The following is an 18,881-nucleotide window of genomic DNA, read 5'->3' on the forward strand; positions in this document are numbered from 1 at the left end:
AATGCCAGCTTATTGTTTCTAGCCCTATCCAATTATACAATTGAATTTAGGCATGTAATAATGTTACAACAGAAATATCCGTCATGATGGATTGAATTTCATGAAGTACAACACAGGAATATTTATAGCTCCATTCTTAAAGCCACTTTTGAGTCAAAATGTGCCTTCTTGGTATGGCCTTTATAAACAGGAGAAAATCTGAAACTTTTTTAGTCTAGCCCCAAACATACCACAACCCATTGCCTGCACAGGAAGGGGGTGTAGGTTGATGATAAGCAGAAAATGATAGAATAGAGTAATTATTTCCGCTAGAAAATGAGGATCCGGCATTATTTGTACAGTAACACAAAGTCATTATTTGGCTATGCCACTGTAATGAAACAATAAAGATCATACTTAATTTAAATATCAATTCTGAAGAGACTTCTTACTCTCCCTCTACCATTTTAATTGTTAAAGCAAATTTGAATTGCTAGTCTAGTTTCCCACTGTTTTTTAGCAAGTGGAGTGGGCAAAACCTCCCCTCCTCCCGTCTCTGTTTAAATGTAGACCTTTGGCATTCCAGAAATCTGACCTTGTTTGTAGGGAATGGCTCATTTTTCTATAATGTAATATGAAGCACTCTTGTGTTTTGATTCCATGAACTAGAGAGTTTAATGTTCCAGCTTGCCATGATAAGGATATGATCTGGTTAGAGATAGAAACACTAAAGGAAATTAGCTATTGTACTATTCTTTAACATATTGTTTGCCTAGCAGTTTCATTTAGAATCATTTGGAATAATCTTGGAGTACCTTTTTAAAGGATTGGGGTTTTTTTCTTTTTCTTTTTTTTCTTTTTTTTTCTTTTTTTTTCTTTTTTCTTTTTTTTTTCTTTTTTTTTCTTTTTTTTCTTCTTTTTTCTTTTTTTTTCTTTTTTTTTCTTTTTTTTTCTTTTTTGTTGTTGGCCTGGATAAAAAGTGGGGCTTTAAGATATTTCTCCTAAAATAAATGTGAGGCCGCCTCATTTATAGTCAGCATGCCTTGATTACTTGCAGACATGCTGGAAATTTACATGCGCTTTTCTCCATTATAAAACACTGATCTGTTCAGATCATTAGCTCCCTCATGACTAGAGTTTGGCAGCAAGCCAAGGCAGGCTAAATCTGTAGCTGTAAATCGTGAGTTGAAATAGCAGAAAGTGGATTTGTAACTTAAAAAGTGTAAACAGTTTGGAAAATGAAGTAATTTAAGAGTATGATTGATTGCCTTAAGATTGCACTTTAAATTAGCCCAGGGTCTCCACTGCAGATATATGTACTAACTGCTCATTATATATTTTCACTTTTCTTTGGAACAATAGCATTGTTGGTAGGCTTCGAAACAATGTATGTTTCTCCTGGAGTGACCTTTGAGGAAATGAATAGTTTTATTGTGTGTCCATTACTTTGCCTGGAAGAACATTTTTGAGTTATTAATTTGCTGTGGTCTATAAATAAAGGAATCAAAATGCAAAGCAGCTGTATTATGCTGCATATAGTTCATCAAACTTGTGTTTAAACATCACCCTTTGAGATTTGTAATGCACTGTATAAATAATTTTTTTTCTCTTCTGAAAAAGAAGTAATGCTTTGCCTAGCCTGGAGATTGGTCCTGTAATCTCATAGAAGCAAAATTATTATTTTTAGCACAAACAATTGGTGAATGTTCTGAGGGACTGCTGCACTGCATTCCCTCTTTCAAGGACCCTGCTTCACTTAATTGTGTGTCCGTGGGCTATGGGGCTGTGGGCTGAAAGGGAAGGAGTCATTGAAGGGCACATTCAGGAATGTGGAAAACGTTAGCTGGATGTGGAGTGTTAAAATTTTAGGGCATTGTCTGCCCAGCTCTGTCTGTGCTGGTCGAGGGCAGTTAAGTAGTGGGTGATGCAGCAGCCTGGTGATGGAAGAATGTAATGCCGTGTAATATCTGGTGTCATGTGAGCTCTGGCTGTTTGCAAATGGTGGCTGAACCATTGCTGCTCTTTCCCAAAGAGACAAAAGCTTGTTTTGTGATTGTTGTGTTCCATTGATAATGTTCCTGCCTACCCTGGATGTCTGAAGTCACAAAGGTTTCCAGTGTGGAGCAACATCTCAGTGCAACTTTGTGGGTGTGGGCACATAACTTACATGTGTGTACTGAGCATCTGTGTGCAGCCAGGACTGTGGGCTTTGGCCATTCGAGAAATTAGAAATGTGAAGGTAATGAATTGCTGTTAGTGGTGGTTGTGAGCCACAATAAATAGCTCTGACTGCTTGAATAGATTATATTATAAAAACTTACACAATTTTGTATCAGTGTGTTTTTCATCTCTTTCCTTGTTCTAGATTTGATATCTAGCATTCAGTAGATACATGACTCTGTTTTGTTGTTCTTCTGGAAGCTCCTTTCCCAGAGAAAATTCTTTCCCAGTGTTATTACCCCTCCTTGATCTTTCCTTTCTCCCTCCACGTTTGAAATGAAGATTTGTACTTGTGACAGAGGTATGGCTGAGAGGTCTGAGCACAGGTCTGGGAGCCAGGACCTGCTGGGTGCTGAGCTCAGTGACTCATTGGTGGCCTTAAGCAAGTCAGAACATCTCTGATGAGGTTATTTCATATGTAAAACAGGGGAAATAATACTTATCTGTCTACCTGCCTCATAGGAATGCCCTGAGGACTAATTAGCTTTCATTAAGAGCTTTGAAATAGGCAGTGCTATCTATTATTAGAGCAGGTTCCAGACTAGCAGATAGTGTGTTAGGATTGTTTCTTACTTGGGATCCTTCCTTTCTGTTGGGTGTGGGACCACAGCCCAAGCTCTGGTGTTTCTGGAAGACAGGCAGGGCTGTGCCGAGCCCTTCCTAGGCAGGTTCACTGGAGACTCAATGCTCACACTGAAAACTTGGAAAGAGAGTTTGCCTAGAGAAAAGAGTGGGAGGATACTTGCTTGTTCTCCTCAGCTCATAGGCATAACTTGTCCTGAAATCCTTTCTCACCCTGCCTCCACCTGAGGCCTTTTCTGACAATTCAGGTAGCACAGCTTCTCCTTTTTTCCAGGAATGTTTTCCTGGTCCTGCAGAAGAGGAAGAGAAATCCTGTATTGGTTCTCAGGAGGAGTGTGGGGCTGGGTTGGAATGTTCCCATCATAGGGAGCCCTTTCTTATTCAAAAAGCCATCCCTCTTTCTTGAAGAGCAAATACTTACATTCTTTCCCTTCACTGGATAACAGACTCCTTTCCAAAGTCCTTAGAAGGCAAAATCTAATTTTGGGTATAGGATCCTAAACTCTGCAGGTGTGTGTCTGCTGAAGTCTGGGAGTCTTTTCATCATCATAACAAGGAGGGTTGTCATCTGACCAGCAGTTTCTTTTGTTCTCTGATGCATCTTCTCTCACCGTATACTTTTGTACCTCTCTTAGAGATGCCATAATAATCTAGTTCAAAGAACCCAGCCCTGTTCTCACTGAAGCCCACATGCCTGGTCTTTCTACCAGTGAGACTAGGACTCGGTCCAAATTACCTGGAGAGAAGCTTTATTTCTCTCCATTTGCTCCTCACGCGTCTCTCAGGCCGTGAGTAATTTGCAATGAGACGTTAAAGCCTGTGTGAAATTTTCCAAGGGAACTTTCTCTATTTTAATAATGTTAATGAAATTGCTTAACACTTCATCAGCTTTTTCAGCGTATGTTGCTGGAATTTTGGTGCTTTCTGATTTTTCTTCAGTACCAGGAGGCCTTTACCTTAAGAATGTGACTGAGGGCTCATATGAGCATTTGAACCCACTGTTGAACCCCATTCCTGCAGAAACATTTTTGCACAGGTATCGGTAGATGCTATTTTGAGGAGGTTCTCTTCCTCTCCTCTTGTGCCTGCAGGAAGGGGAAGGAGTCAGGAGCAATTGTCCCACAAGCTCTCACATGCCTGCAACTAATTCTTTTTCCATCAAAATGAGGGTTTGCCCCAGGAATAACTAATGATATGACCTTGGTCACACAGGAAGGTCCTGGCATTGCTGAAATTCAGCACAGTTGTTTTGTTTGTCTTATACTGGATATCACTCAGTTTTGGCCCTTGTATCCTAGACAAGGGTGTAAGTTAGCTTCCTTTTCTTTTAGACCTTTTTCCTTTTACTCCTTTTCAGCTCCAGTCTGCTTTGTTGTGATGCAGAATAGGATTAAATGAGCAACCACAGTCTTATGAGCAACCACAGACTTACTCATATGCCTGTAACAGCTTTTAAGGCTACGTTAGAAGGCTACATGAGCAGCAGTTTGGGGGCTGTTTGGTGCAACCCAAGTTCATTTTTGGAGGTGAGGGTTTCCAAGTGGCTGGGGAAGCGTGGTACAGGGCAGTTGGGTCAGTGGCCTGGAATTTGGCAATTCCTGTCTGGCCTTTCTGCATAGTCTTCATGTTTGATCTCTTCACTGCAAAGGAGAGGAACCTGAGTAAGGTTCTTTTGGGGTGCAGGTGTATGCTCCATTGGGATGAGATAGAGGACAGCAAATTCTTGGAAAAGTATATATGACACTAGCATTTTTTGTAATTGCTCTTTTGTTAAAAAAGAAATGGCATCGTGTTTCTAATTCCAATTTTGTGCCACTTCTGGGTTTAAGCATTATTACACTGCAGATGATAACACGAGTTTATCTGTAAAATTCTTAAACTGTGGTTTTTGTTTCCCAGCTTGACTTCTTTTTCTCTTCTTGTCTTTGATTGGCTTCCAAAAAAGTTATTAACATGTTGCAAAACAAATACAAGGGGCCACTGAAGCTTATTAAAAATGGTTTCTTTTGTTCATATCTGGCAGTTGACAAATTGTGTTGTGCTCTATCTTATCTGCTCCCGTGTGAAAGGTTACATGAGAAAATGGCTGCAAATAAATTGCTATTGAATATTGTTGAAGACTAAGCATACAGCTTCTCTATTAAGGGCCTCTTTTAAAGCTCTCTATTCAGACTCCCCCCTGCATGTCTCTCTAACACTTGTCTGTTATATTATGTTTGGCACAGAAGGAAACATTAAACAGAAAAGCAACATCTGACTGTGGTGTTTCTAGACCCTATTATCCCTCTGTCAGATGTCCACATGAGCAGGGTACAATTTTTGTCTATATTGATGATGATTTTTGAAGGCTTTACGAACTGTCTTCATAGTGAAATGCTAGAAACAAATGAAACTGAAAAGCATATTTTTACAGCTTTGGAAATCTTACTTAAATCAGTGTAATGAGACGCACTCAGTAAAATGTAATTATTCTCACTTCTCCATGTGTCAAAGAAATCAGCAGTATGGTTAGGGAGGGGAGGGTTACAGTGAGCTTGTTATTTTTATACAGAGCCAGATACTGCTCGTGTGTAGTAAATTGTAAATAGTAGATAATGCAGTTTTTATGTGTATTAAATACCCTGCCAGAATTAACGGGGTTGTTACTTCATTAAAGGTTTCAAAGAGGGCATAAACGTCAAAAGCGGGGCTTGAATGTTTCAATCACTGGACCGTTTCCACCCTCCACCCCTCGTGTCGCAGCTCTGGGACCAGCGGCTTCTGCCGCTGCTATTTCGAGGAGGGCGCAGTTCCTCCGAATTTTCAGAATGATAATGAAAGAGCCCCGTGTGAGACACCAAAATAAGGCTTTTGACTCATACTTCTGGGTGCAGTGGAAAATGAAGGCGGTTGATTCTGCCGCAAGGAAGAGGTGATGAATCAGTCCCTTATAAGTAGGGCTTGCGTTTCCTTGTCTGTCATTTATGTTTGAATGGTGTGCAGAGGTGAAAGAAAGAGGAGATGACAGAAGACCTGGCTAGTCTGATATTAAACCCAGTAACTCAGTTTAACTCTCCATCCACTTCTTTTCAGTTTTTCATGCCACACAAGTATGGATTTGTCATGGGCCTCTTCAGCACAGGAGACAGATAACAGACCATGGGAATAAAATTTGTCAGTCCACAGAATATCTTGAGGTTTAGTCCTGAGCACTGGGTTGAGGAGTCTGTTACACCTTTGAGCTCATTGTTCCAATGGTTAATTATCACTGCTGTAAAAATGTGTGCCCCTCTCTTGCCAGGGACTGTAGTTGCATGTTTCTCCACCAGAGTAGGGTTTTTCATTCTCCAGTATTTTCTCATCAGAAAGGGGGACCAAGACACATAATCATAGAAATAGTAGTAATAATAATGCAGAGCATGAGAAGGTGTTGTAGGGAAAGTTAGTGGATGTGAGGATGTGACCCCACCTCACAAAGGTGCTGTAAGGAATGTGTGACTTCAACCTCAGCTGTAGTACTTGTGTTCATAGCACAACCCCCATGCACAAGTATTTGCAGGATCAGGCTTTATGTGTAAGTACTGGAGTGTAGTTCAGTGGTATGTTGGATGGTGTTCAGAGATTGCTGAAAACAGTGCATTAAATAGCACTTTGAATTGCAAAGTGCTGGTTCAGTTTTGTCTGTGAGAATGATAACGCTTATTATCTGATTGTTCCCTGTGCAAATCTCACCTCAGGAAAAATTAAATTATGTTTGAATTCAGCTAAAGCAAAGTATATAATTATTTTCTTTCGTTATTAAAAGGGATTTTTACTGTTTGTTTGTTAAAACTGAAGCAGCTGCCATGTTAGAGCCTTAGATGCTTTAAAAGCAAATACAGAGGTAGAGCCATTTACAGTACAATTGGCTTGTTTAATGTGATTTAATTCCTCTTGTTGGCTTCGTCATATTACCAAATTATGTTTTCAGCTCCCCTCCCCTTTTTAATTCTTTCTTCTTTTTGTTATCAGCAGAATTGAAGCTGCTTATCAGTAACCACGACAACCAGGATAAATACTTGTTTTAAAGCTGATGCACATTCAACCTGAATGGTCTGCATGACCCAGAACATTCAAGAGGACAGGCAGCATGTGCTCCCTTGTACAATCAATCTCCCCCTTCCCCCCATCTCCATCTGCTTTAGAAAGCTAATAGGGCAGTTTAGAAACCTTTTATATCAGAGTGGTTTTCTGTAGCCGTCCATGGCTGTTTGGACATGGGCTGGCCCATGCTTGTGTCCTGAGGAGTAAGGAGAGGGAAATTTTGGGAGGCAGGGGGGCGATTTCACAGCCACATCTGCAGTGTCAGCTTGCTATTTTGGGGTTCCTCCAGCTGTTGTCACGGCAGTCACCTGCCTTGGGCAGGAGGGTGAGCTGCTGCTCCCCAGACCCTTCCAGAAGGGGGAGATAATCCTGGCTGGGCAGCAGCTGAATAGAATGAAGGAGTGACTGGAATTGTGTGGGACAGGGAAGATGGTTGTGGTAAGAGAGAAGCCTCAGCACAGAGCCACCTGATCCATGCCCCCCATCTCTGGTGGAGGCAGGCAGGCTGGCTGGGGTGACCAGAGACAGTCACTTCCCTTTTGAGGAAATTCAGGGATCTCCCACTTACCCAGAAATTTCCCAACAAGAATTTCTGCCTGGCCTCTTGGCTCTCTCCCTTGCACTCTACATTGCTTGATGCTGTAGAATAAATCCTTTAAGCTCTCTCTGTCTCAGTTTCTCTCTCTGTGTAATGGGGATAATAATTTTTACTCATCTCCATAAAGCAGTTTGAGGCTTGTGGATGGAAGGGTTATATAAAAGGTGGAAATGACGAGTGTCAATCACTCTTCTTTTGAGTCTAGAAACACCTCATAAGGTTTATGAGGCACTTCCTAATGTGCAGGAGGATCCTGGGAGTGCAAAGTTGGAGCTGCAGTTATGAGGAGCTGAATATAGGATTAGGATCTAAAAAGGATGTGGAATACCTGGTTGGAAATTTTTTCATATAAAATTTCTTTTGTCTTCTTCAAAAATTAGATTTAAGATTTGAATTTCGAGTTATTTAGTGAGATAAATATTATAGAATATTTGATTATATGGACATACTGTCGGTCATTGCTCAACATACTTGGGTTTGTCCCCGTTAAGTAGAACAACTCTGATCCAAATAACCAAGCGAAAAATATTTTTCAACCATGTGCTCTAATAAGTATTAGATGTTGCGGTCTTTTTTTCTTTTTTCTTAATGACTGTATTGCTGTTCAGTTGAACAGTACTTTCAATCTCCAGTAGATTTGTAAGTATTCTCTTTCTTTCAAATGTTAAACTAAGCTTAGGAATTCTTTGAAAGGCTGATGCTCTGCTGGCACTGTGACAGAAAACAGAGGGCTGGGGAAGTGGCATGAAATTCTGAGAAATAGCTGTGTCTCCTCCTTAAAAGGGGAGAAATATCTGACACACGCAGAAAGGCTGTACATTTTATTCTCACTATTGGCAGAAATGACTTTTGCCTTTTGATCAATTTAAAAGCAGAATCAGGCAGGCAAACGTCCATGTCAGAATTACAGGCAACTTGTTAACACCATCATTATCTGGTAAACATAAATGTAATCACTGTGTTCGTATCCTGCAACACATTGCCTTTGTTCTTGATTGCATTAGCATTCAAATAGAGGGGAGTTCTCAAAGCAGGGATGAGTAGCATGAGTCCTGCCGACAAAGAGGTATCCCTGTTGTGTCAATAATTTACCCAAATTTATTTAAAACCAAGACCACAGATTTCCTGTCCCATCTCATGTGGCTAAATCATTACTGTATTTGCATTTATCTGTGAGAGAAATACCATTCTTAGATTAATATTTTTAGGTCTTGTGATTAATTAGCCAGCTGAGGCACACTGAGCGTCTTTACTAGTGTGAATAAAGACCATGGGAATGAAAAAGCAGAGCGGATTGGAAGAGCTGTGTTTGAGAAATCTTTCCTAACCACTGGAGAGAGGGTGGATTGCTGTGCTAGAGCATGCCTTGTGACCGTGATGAGCTACCTGAACAACTCAGCTGTTGCTCCTAGTCCACAGCAGATTCCTGCTGTGGTTCCTCGCCTTGTGTCTGTGCAAAGGATTCAGTGTGAGAGGTGGTCAGGCAGGAGCCAGGCAGGATCCTCCCATGAAGGTTATTTCTCTGGGAGAGCTGGCCTTGCCCTCACAGGAATCCCCAGAGGTGCAGGTGATGACTGTCATTGCTGCTTGGCCACCTGCAGTTATCTTGGAAGTCTGGAGGTGTTTGGCAGGTTTTAGCTGGACTATGATATGGAAAGGTGTTCTCATTGCATCACTCCTCTTAAAGATTCTGAGGTCATAAAGACCCAGTTTCTTATTCCTCTTTGTAGTTATTCCTTCATCGTTCTGCTGTTTCTGTTGCTTTTGGACCTTTTGAGAGATTCAGGGTTTTTAGGTAGTTGTGTGGTAAGTTGATTTCCATCTGCTGAAAACTGTGCACTCTTTCTTTGGGTTTTTATTAGAACAGGCAGCTCTGATATATGTAGAGCCTGTCTGACCTGCAGATACTGGTTTTGAAGGGTGAGCTACACATCTTTGCTTCATCTACACTTGTGTTCTCTGGCAATGACTGCAGTATAGGCATGAGAAGTAGAACAAGAGAAGGAGAACTAGGTGTTAACAGCTGCAGGGTGTTGGGAGGTGAGTGCATACACTGCCCTGCAATAGTCAGGAGACCTTCCATCAGAGGGGTCAGATCCATGTTCTTTCAGCGCCTCACCAGTCCCTCAGACACCCAGGTGCATCCTCCATTACCTCTGTATCCCCTGCATATTGATGGTAATGGTCAAAGCCTTGCATAGAAGCAATGATAAGCTAATTGTGGTATGTCAATCCTCTGGGAGACCCCCTTAGTAGCACAGGGTTATGAAAGAAGGCAGAGGAGCGAGGGCACTGTGTGGGAGAGGAGCCTGATGGACAGAACCCTGCAACTTCCTTCATTTTCTCTCTATATTCCACAGAGCTCCCTTGCTCAATTTGCTACCCACACACCAAAGCATTGTCCCATTTTATCTGCTTCCCCTGGTACTTCCATTGCTTATCTTACGATGATCTGTGTCAACATTTATCAAAACAAATGGCAAGCCTGGGACCTTTTAAGTAGTTTTTTTAGTTAATAAAACCAATCTTCTACTTCTGTTATGTTAAAAATACATTATCTTTTTATTACAAACTCTCTACAGCTCTGTCTGTTTTCCTTCTTGGCAATTTCATGACTGCTCCAGTTGATTGCTGTATGGAGAATTACAAAATCATTAAGGGTGGGGTTTTACCAGCTGACTTACAGTACAAGCCATTTCTCAAAATAACCACAACAGTGCAATACTGATGTGTAATTTACGTCACAGTATGTTTTTATGAAATAGTTTGTGGGTTATTCATTTAGATCTAGAACTGAATATCTCTTCTTTTGCTTTTTAATCAAGCCTGCTGCCTTTTTTTTTTTTAACTTTTTAATATTTTCCACTCTGAGGCTTGGCTTGCCTCCAACTTACCAGCTACATGGAAAAGGAAAAAATTGATTTTTTTTTTGTTTTTTTTTTCCTTTGCCTGCAGTTTAACTGTTGCCCTTTGATGTATATATTTGTGTTAACTGCCTCTGAAGGAATGGTAGATGTGTGGTATAATATTTTGTACAAAGGTAGAGCAGAGAATTGATAAGAGACGTAAAAGTTTGCAATTTCAAACCATACCAAGCAAGTGTTTCTGTTTAGCCTCCTGTGCTGGTACATTTCCTTTTTAAAAATTGCTTTCTGTATAATGTCTTGTAATTAGAACAGGAAATCATTGAGCAACCGTAAGAAGAAAAAGAGCACTTAAACTGAAAAAAAAATTTACCTTCTGAGAAATTATATTCAGCTTTTTTTTCCCCTTTTTTTTTTTTCTTCCCTTCACATTACTGAGTTGTTAATGATAGTAACAGATGTACAGACCCTTATCTGTATCATTGTTCTGCTTGTGTTTTCAGAGAGGGGAGGGGGAAATTGGGCCGAAAAAGTAATTTTCAGTAATGCAAAAAATGAATGGACAGAAAATGGGAAAAGCCTAATTACAAAAAATATTCTGTGTCACAACAGAGTAGCAATTAAATTGAAACTTCAATATAATTATCAATAACAGTTGAGCCTGGAAGGGTGCCAGGCGTGTAAAGTTGGTACTCAGCCTTTATGTGGTTGCTAGGAGGACGGCAAAAAGTATAAAGCTTAGAGAAAGTAATGTCTAATGTAATAAAGTAACAGAAGGTAGCATAAATCATTGTGAGAGCAGTTCATATTGACATTATTTTACTTAAATTGGGTCGAAACTAGACATTTAGTCTTACAAGAGGCACAAATTCATATTTCTTCTGCAAGAATAACTCTGTGCTTTCTGGGAAGAAGTGGAGTGTGCTTTCATAGCACCAGCCTCATACATATTTGGAATCTTTTAAGCAAAAATCTTAAAATGTTTGTTTCTGTTGGCATCCAAATGCATTTGCACTAATACGATTAAAAGAACTAAAGGGCAAAATACTTGGCAGCTTTTTCAGTTGAGGTAATTAGGTACAGGAAGGAACATGCATAGTTTTTCCATCAAGCTCTATAAAATCCTGGTGTGAAGGTCTTTTTAAAGAGAAATAATGCTTACTGATGTTGAGGGTAGATTATGGCAGTTTGCAATAACATTATAGGCTGATGTTTCTGAAACAAGCAAACAAAAAGCGTGTTACAGGGGGTTTTCTTTTTGGTCTCTCTGTAAATAGTTCTGGCTCTAGATGGATTTGTTAGGAATTCGTCCTTTTAACAGGCTTTAATTTTTTTTTTTTCTTTTGGGGCTTTTAATTGTCTTGCCTTACATATTAAAAATGGTTGTGCTGATTTGAAAAGTCAGTTCTTGCATAGATTCATTGTGTTTGGCATTTCATGCATCTCGTACTTACAAAGACAACTTGAAGAACATGTAATCCAACATAAATGCCAGGCTGTGCCAAATCCCAGCTCTCTTTACCCCTGACAAAGGGAACTGTTGGATTATATCTCTGCAGATATAGGCAGTACTTGGAAGGCAGGAGTGGAACTTTGCTTCCTAATTACAGTTTCTCTGTTTTCAGCCCTGAAATATAAAAATAAATGAAAAGTTGATGTTGGAGGATGTTATTAAACCACGCAATTATGATATAAGCATAGGATTAGAGTAATTTCAGTTGAGCCTCACAAGCAGAATACTGTAGATATTATCTTTTACCATGTTCTGTCTGTGGAATCTAAAATGAAACTCAAAAAATACAGCATCTTGGTTTCCTAATATCTCAGTTGTGTGTTTATAGAAGTCATGTTGTTTTTCTTAATTTTAATGGAATGTGATCCATTAAAATTAATCACATTTTGAGCTTCTCTTCTCCTAAGAGTAAACCCTTTCTGATCATATTTCTGAAAAATACTTGCAAAATTCACTAAGTCCACCATTAAATGGCACGTGTGAGATTTTGATAAAAGCAAATAATAGTTCGTCTTTGGGCTTGCATTTTATTAGGGATTGGTCTGCTTTGATTTCTCTTTTCTCATGTGGGCGTGGTTGAGGAAAAAATCTTTGTTCCAGGAACACTGTGTTTGTCTTTCACTAAGCAAATTTTCAGTTTATTCAGCCTTTGTTCATTCTTTGATGTATCTATTGAACCTGGAGTAGAAAAGGAAAGGAAACAAATGCATCACAAAGTACTCATTGGAATTGCACAAGCATGTATGAAAGTGATCCTGTAAAAATTACTTGGTTTTAATTTATGCTAGGGGGTTTGAGTTAAGTCATCAGTTGTCAGGGGTACAAAGTTTGTGTAATTCTGCACAGGGACTTGCAGCACATTTGTCTAGAAACTAATGGTTTACTACAAAGGCACGTGGGACATACATTTATATACACCCTGTTTAAAAAGCTGACCACATCCTGGCATAAGAAAAGTGCTGTCAGATCGACAGATTCAGCTCGGCGCTATCTGCACAAAGGTATAAAGTAGTAATAACCGTCAGGCAGGCGTACGTGCAACTCTCGAAGGAGTTAAAGGACGGATCATGTGCTTCTTAATTCCTAGAACACTTTTCCTGATCTGATTTTTAGAGTTTCCTAATAAAGAAGGGAGAGCCTTATTCCCAGGAGCAATTGGCTCAATCGTGCTGCTGTGTAGGCTTATGGGATACTTGTTGAAACAAAGAAAAGCATGACCACATCCTTATTGGCCAAAAGAGGTTTTAGGGCCATCAATTTTATTTACTTAGAAAATGCCAGTGCTGTTTACCAAAATGCATAACCCTTACTTTAATTTTTTTCTTTTTTTTAACACAAACAATTTTATCTCCTCACCTATGTCAGGATAGTAGTGAGAGTTCTAAGTTTTTAAAAGTGATGGCTTTCAGGAGCTTTGCTACTAAAGACAGTGCTTTGCAAGTCTGTCTGTCGTGTTGAGTTTTTTTTTTACAGCATTGCATTCCTCTGCAGTGATGACATTCTAGGTGATATATCTGCTTCCAGAGACTTCTTAAAATTTAGCCTTTTATGTGTCAACATTTTCATTGCCTCACTTGAATCTAGATGAGTTGTGCCATCATATTTAGTTGGGGAGAACTGATCTGACTTTTCTTTCAATGTCTGAAGTGATTTTTACTTTAGGAGTAAGAATGATTTCAGTATTGGTAATGGGATTAAATAGTAGATCTTTTGTCTCTGGCAGAAGAAATAGCTGAGTTATTCAGTAATCAGAGTAGAACAGAAAACGTAAAGTGAATGCTGTTGCTTTGTCTTCACTGGCATGCCTGGAAAGCCATGTTCAGTTAGGTACCTGAGGAGATAAATGAGCATAAAAAGTGATGTTGAGTACATACCAGCAAATGAGTAATTTCTCATGTTTGTGTCCCTAGTTGAGTTTTTTTTTCCTCCTAGGTTTCCTTCTGGTTATATGATGACACTTGATTGTGTTATTTCAAAATCTGCCACCTTCATATGTGATATCATCTAAACCATAGAGGAATGGAAAGCTCTGAGGTCTAGATTGCTTTATATTTTGAGCCCAGCAGCACAAGCTGTTCAAAAATTCATTTGCTTGTTGTGCTCTGTAGGAGTTTTATTGAGTCCTGCTGCATTTGCAGTTAATGTGCAGAAAGTTGCTTCCACCTCTTGGGGTTTAGCAACAATGACCAGGTTGGGTCACCCCACCTCCCTGGCCCAGAGGTCCTTTGGTAGTTGCCAGTATCAGGGACTGGAAAGGAGAGGTAATAGCTCTATGCTCTGAGCCTTGTATATTATTGTTTTTAAAAGATGTTAACTGATGTAAACATGAGTATAGAAAAGCTGTATGGGGAACTGAGTAAAAATTACAGATATTTCTATTGAAGCAGCCAAATTGGCAAAATATGGAGAACGCTTTGATTAAGGCCCTTGGCCAACTTCAGCAGAGCAGTGTTTTCTTGCTCATCCAGGTAGTCCTTGTAAGTAAGTATGGGAAAACTGAACAGAAAGGCAGAAAATAACCTATTTTAATAAACTTTCTTTAAATTACTGGTTTTTAACCTTTCTTTCCAGACCCACTGTGCCATAAAAGTTGTGTCTTGAGTAACTTACTTCAGAAAAATAAATTGTTCTGAAATACTTGAGTCACAGTTCTTGTTGTGTATTTTTCTGATATACTAAGAGTATTTTTTTCTGTTCTTCCAGGTGAGGATGATGAAGATTCAAACCTTTTAATTCTCAGCTACCCACAGTACTGTCGCTACCGGTCCATGCTAAAGCGCATCCAGGACAAGCCCTCGTCAATCCTCACAGACCAGTTCGTGTTAGCCCTTGGAGGAATTGCAGTGACAAGCAAGAACCCCCAGATCTTCTATTGTCGGGATACATTTGATCATCCCACCCTAATAGAAAATGAAAGTATATGCGACGAGTTTGGTAAGTCCCATTACAGCTATTTTCTTTTTCTCACAAGACATTTTTCTTCTTTTAATTATCCACTTATTTCCAAAGGGAAGATGTAATTCCTTTGAAGTGAACCATGAATGCTATTTATGATTGAAATGATCAGTACCAAATATGCTCTTTCTTCTCTAAGACTGAAGGCTTTTGGCCACTGGTGATCTCAGTATTGCAACTTGAGTTCACAAAGATAATGTTACATGGGTGGAGTGTAGCACAGTGACTGGGTCTGAGTGAAACAATATCTTGCCTGGGTTTGAAGTTCATCTACCTTAACCATTCACCTGTAGCCTGTCTTCCAGAAGCATTACAGTGTGTGTTAGTTTTTTGAAGTCATTGTTGGTGCAGTATGCTAAAAGATGCAGAATAGGAGGGAGTCCTGGCACACCCCATTGCTGTTGCAGAGCACTCATCAGCCGTGGTCCCTGGGCACTGTAAGAGTGTCAGCTGTAGCTGGTGTGTTCCTGGTCATCTTGGAATGTGGGCTTGTTCAACATGGGCTTTGCCACTGCTAGGAGCTTGATTTTATGAGTGCAGAGATACTTCTGGGAGGTGACCTCTTAATTCAAGAGGCATAGAGAATACTCTGCAGCTCTAAAGGAGTATGCAGCTTCTTACAGCTGAGGGAAAGGACTGCAAGATTTGACACCTGATAGCAACCAGGTGATTTCACACAGGGTTTTTTTTTGTGTCAGATCATCCCAAGACAGCAGGTGTGCTTTGAATATGTGGCAGAATGCATGTTGTGTGGACACCCACTAATGGGTCCAGTGTAGTTTCTTTAGCCCTGTACAGAATTAAGTTTTATGCCCCATATCACCAGATGGATGAGTTCTGTGGCTAATGCTTGCAAAGTCTGCATGGTGCTGAGTACACCTTTGCTTGCAAGACCCCCACATCTCTGCAAGGAAGCTCCTGTAGTCTCTTAGAGAAAAATGTGTGCTGATGCCCTTAAACATTTAATAATGAGATTGAGAGGGAATGTTTTTGATGGGAGAGTGATCTGCCTGTTTTTCTGAGCTGGCCGCACTGGCTTTGAGCTTGGTGCCCAGCTCAGGCATTGTTGTGACAGCAGAGAAACCCTGACTCATCTGGTGGCATTGGGGCATTTTGTAAGGTAGTGCTGCTCTGCTGCTCTGCCACTCCATTCCCAACAGGCAGAGGAGATCCCTCCTCACGTGGTGTTGTCACTGGAGCACATGACTGCTGAGAGTAGTTTTAGTTTTGTGCTGTCAAGATTTTTCAGAATCTGGCCCAAACTGTCAAGTCTGCTCACACTCACACAAAACATGGCAGGTTTTGAATGAACTATGAATAAAAGTGTTGGTTGCTCTTAGGGGATGGGGGTGGTGAAAAAATGAATTAAATGCCCTGGAAGTTTGGTCCAATGGCACAATAGTATCGTGTTGGATTTTATTTACTCTGAGCTCAAGCTCAGAATATAAAGTTCAGTTGTAATTGACTCTCCTTTTTATGTGAGAAAGGTTATTTTAGGCTTGAAGGCGTTTGATGAGCCTACCATCTGCTTTCTGTGGAGTATTTTATTCAGGGTCATTCCTTGATTACAGGTTTGTTGAAATAGTTGGATCCATAATGCAAGTGTATCATGGAATATTAGTAATAGATGAATCAAAGAGATGTGGAATGATGCAGAAACTACGCTTAGTGAACCATAGCAAGTGCTTTGTTCAGCCTCTGAAAGCAAACTATGCCATTCTCTTGACCTTTGCAAGGCAATTATCTCATTATCAACCAGAGCCACAGAAATCTTAGCCATAGAAATTAATAATGTGTATTTAAAATTTAGTTTGGTTTAAGAAGCAGATTTTTTAAAAATTCCTATTTAAAAAAAAAAGAGCCACAAAAAAAATCCCCAAAAAAACACTGTTTAAAAGTATTTATTATGAAAATAATGATGTAAAACTTGCAAGCCCTGCTGTTTAAAGAAGGAAAAACTGGCCAGTGTGTGGTTTCATATCTGCATTGCGAAATGTATGGTGTCAATTATGCTGCCTTTGTTGAAGACTGCAGGCAAAGTACAAGTTTATCCTTTTCTTTGCTGGCAGGACAATAAAATGTACAACGCTTCATTATACAAACAGTTTACATTGATACCATGTAGATTGATGTCACATGGGGAAGGTGATGACTGCTAAGGCTAAACACAGGCAGGGTGGTACAGTAGATAAATAGATTACTCTAAGGCACTGGTATTTGTCAGTCAAATCTGAGAGGATGCCAAATTACAAAAATGGTGGCTAAAATTCTGAAAAGGTGTCTATAAGGAGTCCCAGACACATGTACTTTGAAGGGTTTGTCCCTCTCTTACCTTGCAAATGAAATAAGCGTGCAGAAGGAACAGGATAGGAGTGTGTATTTCACCATTTTTACCTTAAATTCTCCCAGCTCTAAAGCAAATACAAAATTTGGGAAATACATTGTCCTGATGTCTTTATGGGGATAACACTGGAGCACTGGTTTCCAGTGTGGATGCCAAGTCTTCTTCAGAAGCATTGCTTTTGAGGCCAGTTTTACACGTTCTCTGTATGGTGGAGTACTGCAACACATACAGCATGTGACAAATGAGACACCAGAACCACCTTTACAAAGAACCCCCAGCATGTAAGCTATTGTCCTTGTTAGGCAGTTTTAATAGGCCAAAATGTTTTTCCTGAAAATATTCTCTCTACTTTCATTATAAGTTTATAACAAAAAAAAATTTTGTTGAGCTCTGACTTGTTCTCATACTCCTTGCCTATTTTTCCCTCTTTTGCAGGGTTTAACAAAAATAAATAAAGCTGGAAATGAGGAAGAAGAATTAAGTTTTGTTGACAATAAATATTGTTTTGGTGTGGGACATTTTAAAGCAGATGTTTGTAGCTGCTGTCTGTGTGCTCCCCCAGGTATGGCTGGGAGGGAAGCAGCAAGGCTTTGGGCAGTCCTGGGTGCATGTTCTGTGTTTCCATAGAGCCTCTGTGCGCTCAGGCTGTGCTGAACTTCCCCTCCAGCTCCAGCCACAGGTGTTCCCAACACCACTGCCTGTGCTTGCCTCTGCCCTCTGTGCCCACTGCTGCATGGCATGTGCCCAAGTGCTCTGGACAGGAATATTCAGGATCTGTTTTCTTGCATGGTCCTCTTGTAACTCTCCTCTAGCTGGTTCAGTGTGCCACAGCATCCCATCTAGGAGGCTGCTGGAGGAGCAGGCTGCTGAGGAATGGGCTCAGCAGCTGGAAGGCTCAAACATTTGCATGTCTTTCTCTGCAGCCTGCCACAGAAGGACTTGCTCTGCATTTACAGAGGAAAGGCTGCTGTGAGTGGGAAGCTTCCTGCTCCCATCCTTGTTGATATAACCACTGATTAGTTAATCCAACTGCCTTGGAGGGTTCCCCTCCAGAATGCAAATAGGCTCAAGAGCTTGCTTCTGTTCAGAAGGCAGAAGACATAAACCATGCTTGGATATCTTGATAGCCCACGTTCCTGGCTATGACTGCAGTCCAACTGCACAGGTATCCCTCTCCTGAAATAAGAGCAATTAGAGATCCTCACCAGCGTGAAGCAGTCCAGGTGGATAATGAAATGAACATGAGCAATGAAAAGGAACAATTCATTTCTCTTCAAGTCAAGACATTTTTCAAAATCTTTTTCATTTATCAGCCTCTGGGGTTACTGTTACTGAATAACTTTCGTAAATGCATATCATTTACTGGCATCTGTTGTGTGGTCATATGTGCTGCAGGAGAGAAGGAATGAAAAAATTAGGTTTCTAATAATTCTCATTACAGACCAAAGGGATCTAGCTGGAGGCAAAGCTGCCTGTGAGTGTTCAGGTGTATCTGAAGGTCACTGGGCATAAATCAGTGTGCACTTGTTGCTAGAGCAGCACATGTCCTCTGTGTTTGCTTGTCCAAAAAAGGTGACTTCAGTTGCCAGGCTTGTGCCAGCTCCATGGCATGGAGTGGCTTCCAGGGCTCATCAATGAGCCAGGATCTTTCTGTGATCCAGGTGTGGTCTGGATGATTGTGAGTTTCAGCTCCATCAGCTTCACCAGGTGAAAATCTCACACAGAACGATTTTTCATGGTGCTTTGCTAGATAAATGTTATAAA

At 40.3% G+C, this 18,881-nt stretch overlaps 1 protein-coding gene across 3 annotated transcripts in view; it reads left to right on the plus strand.

Annotated features, from left to right (window-relative positions):
* ARID5B (AT-rich interaction domain 5B) overlaps positions 1–18,881 on the plus strand; it is a 114,359-nt gene that overhangs the window by 32,422 nt on the left and 63,056 nt on the right. For all 3 annotated transcript variants that reach the window (XM_054277011.1, XM_054277010.1, XM_054277012.1), the window contains one exon: positions 14,522–14,752. In XM_054277011.1, the coding sequence (XP_054132986.1) occupies positions 14,522–14,752 (231 nt within the window). The remainder of the gene's footprint in view (positions 1–14,521; positions 14,753–18,881) is intronic.

The sequence above is a fragment of the Melozone crissalis genome, unplaced genomic scaffold (genome assembly GCF_028551555.1).
Source record: "Melozone crissalis strain CALT ecotype California unplaced genomic scaffold, PUWL_Pcris_2 ptg000019l_1, whole genome shotgun sequence".
Lineage (NCBI taxonomy): Eukaryota > Metazoa > Chordata > Aves > Passeriformes > Passerellidae > Melozone > Melozone crissalis.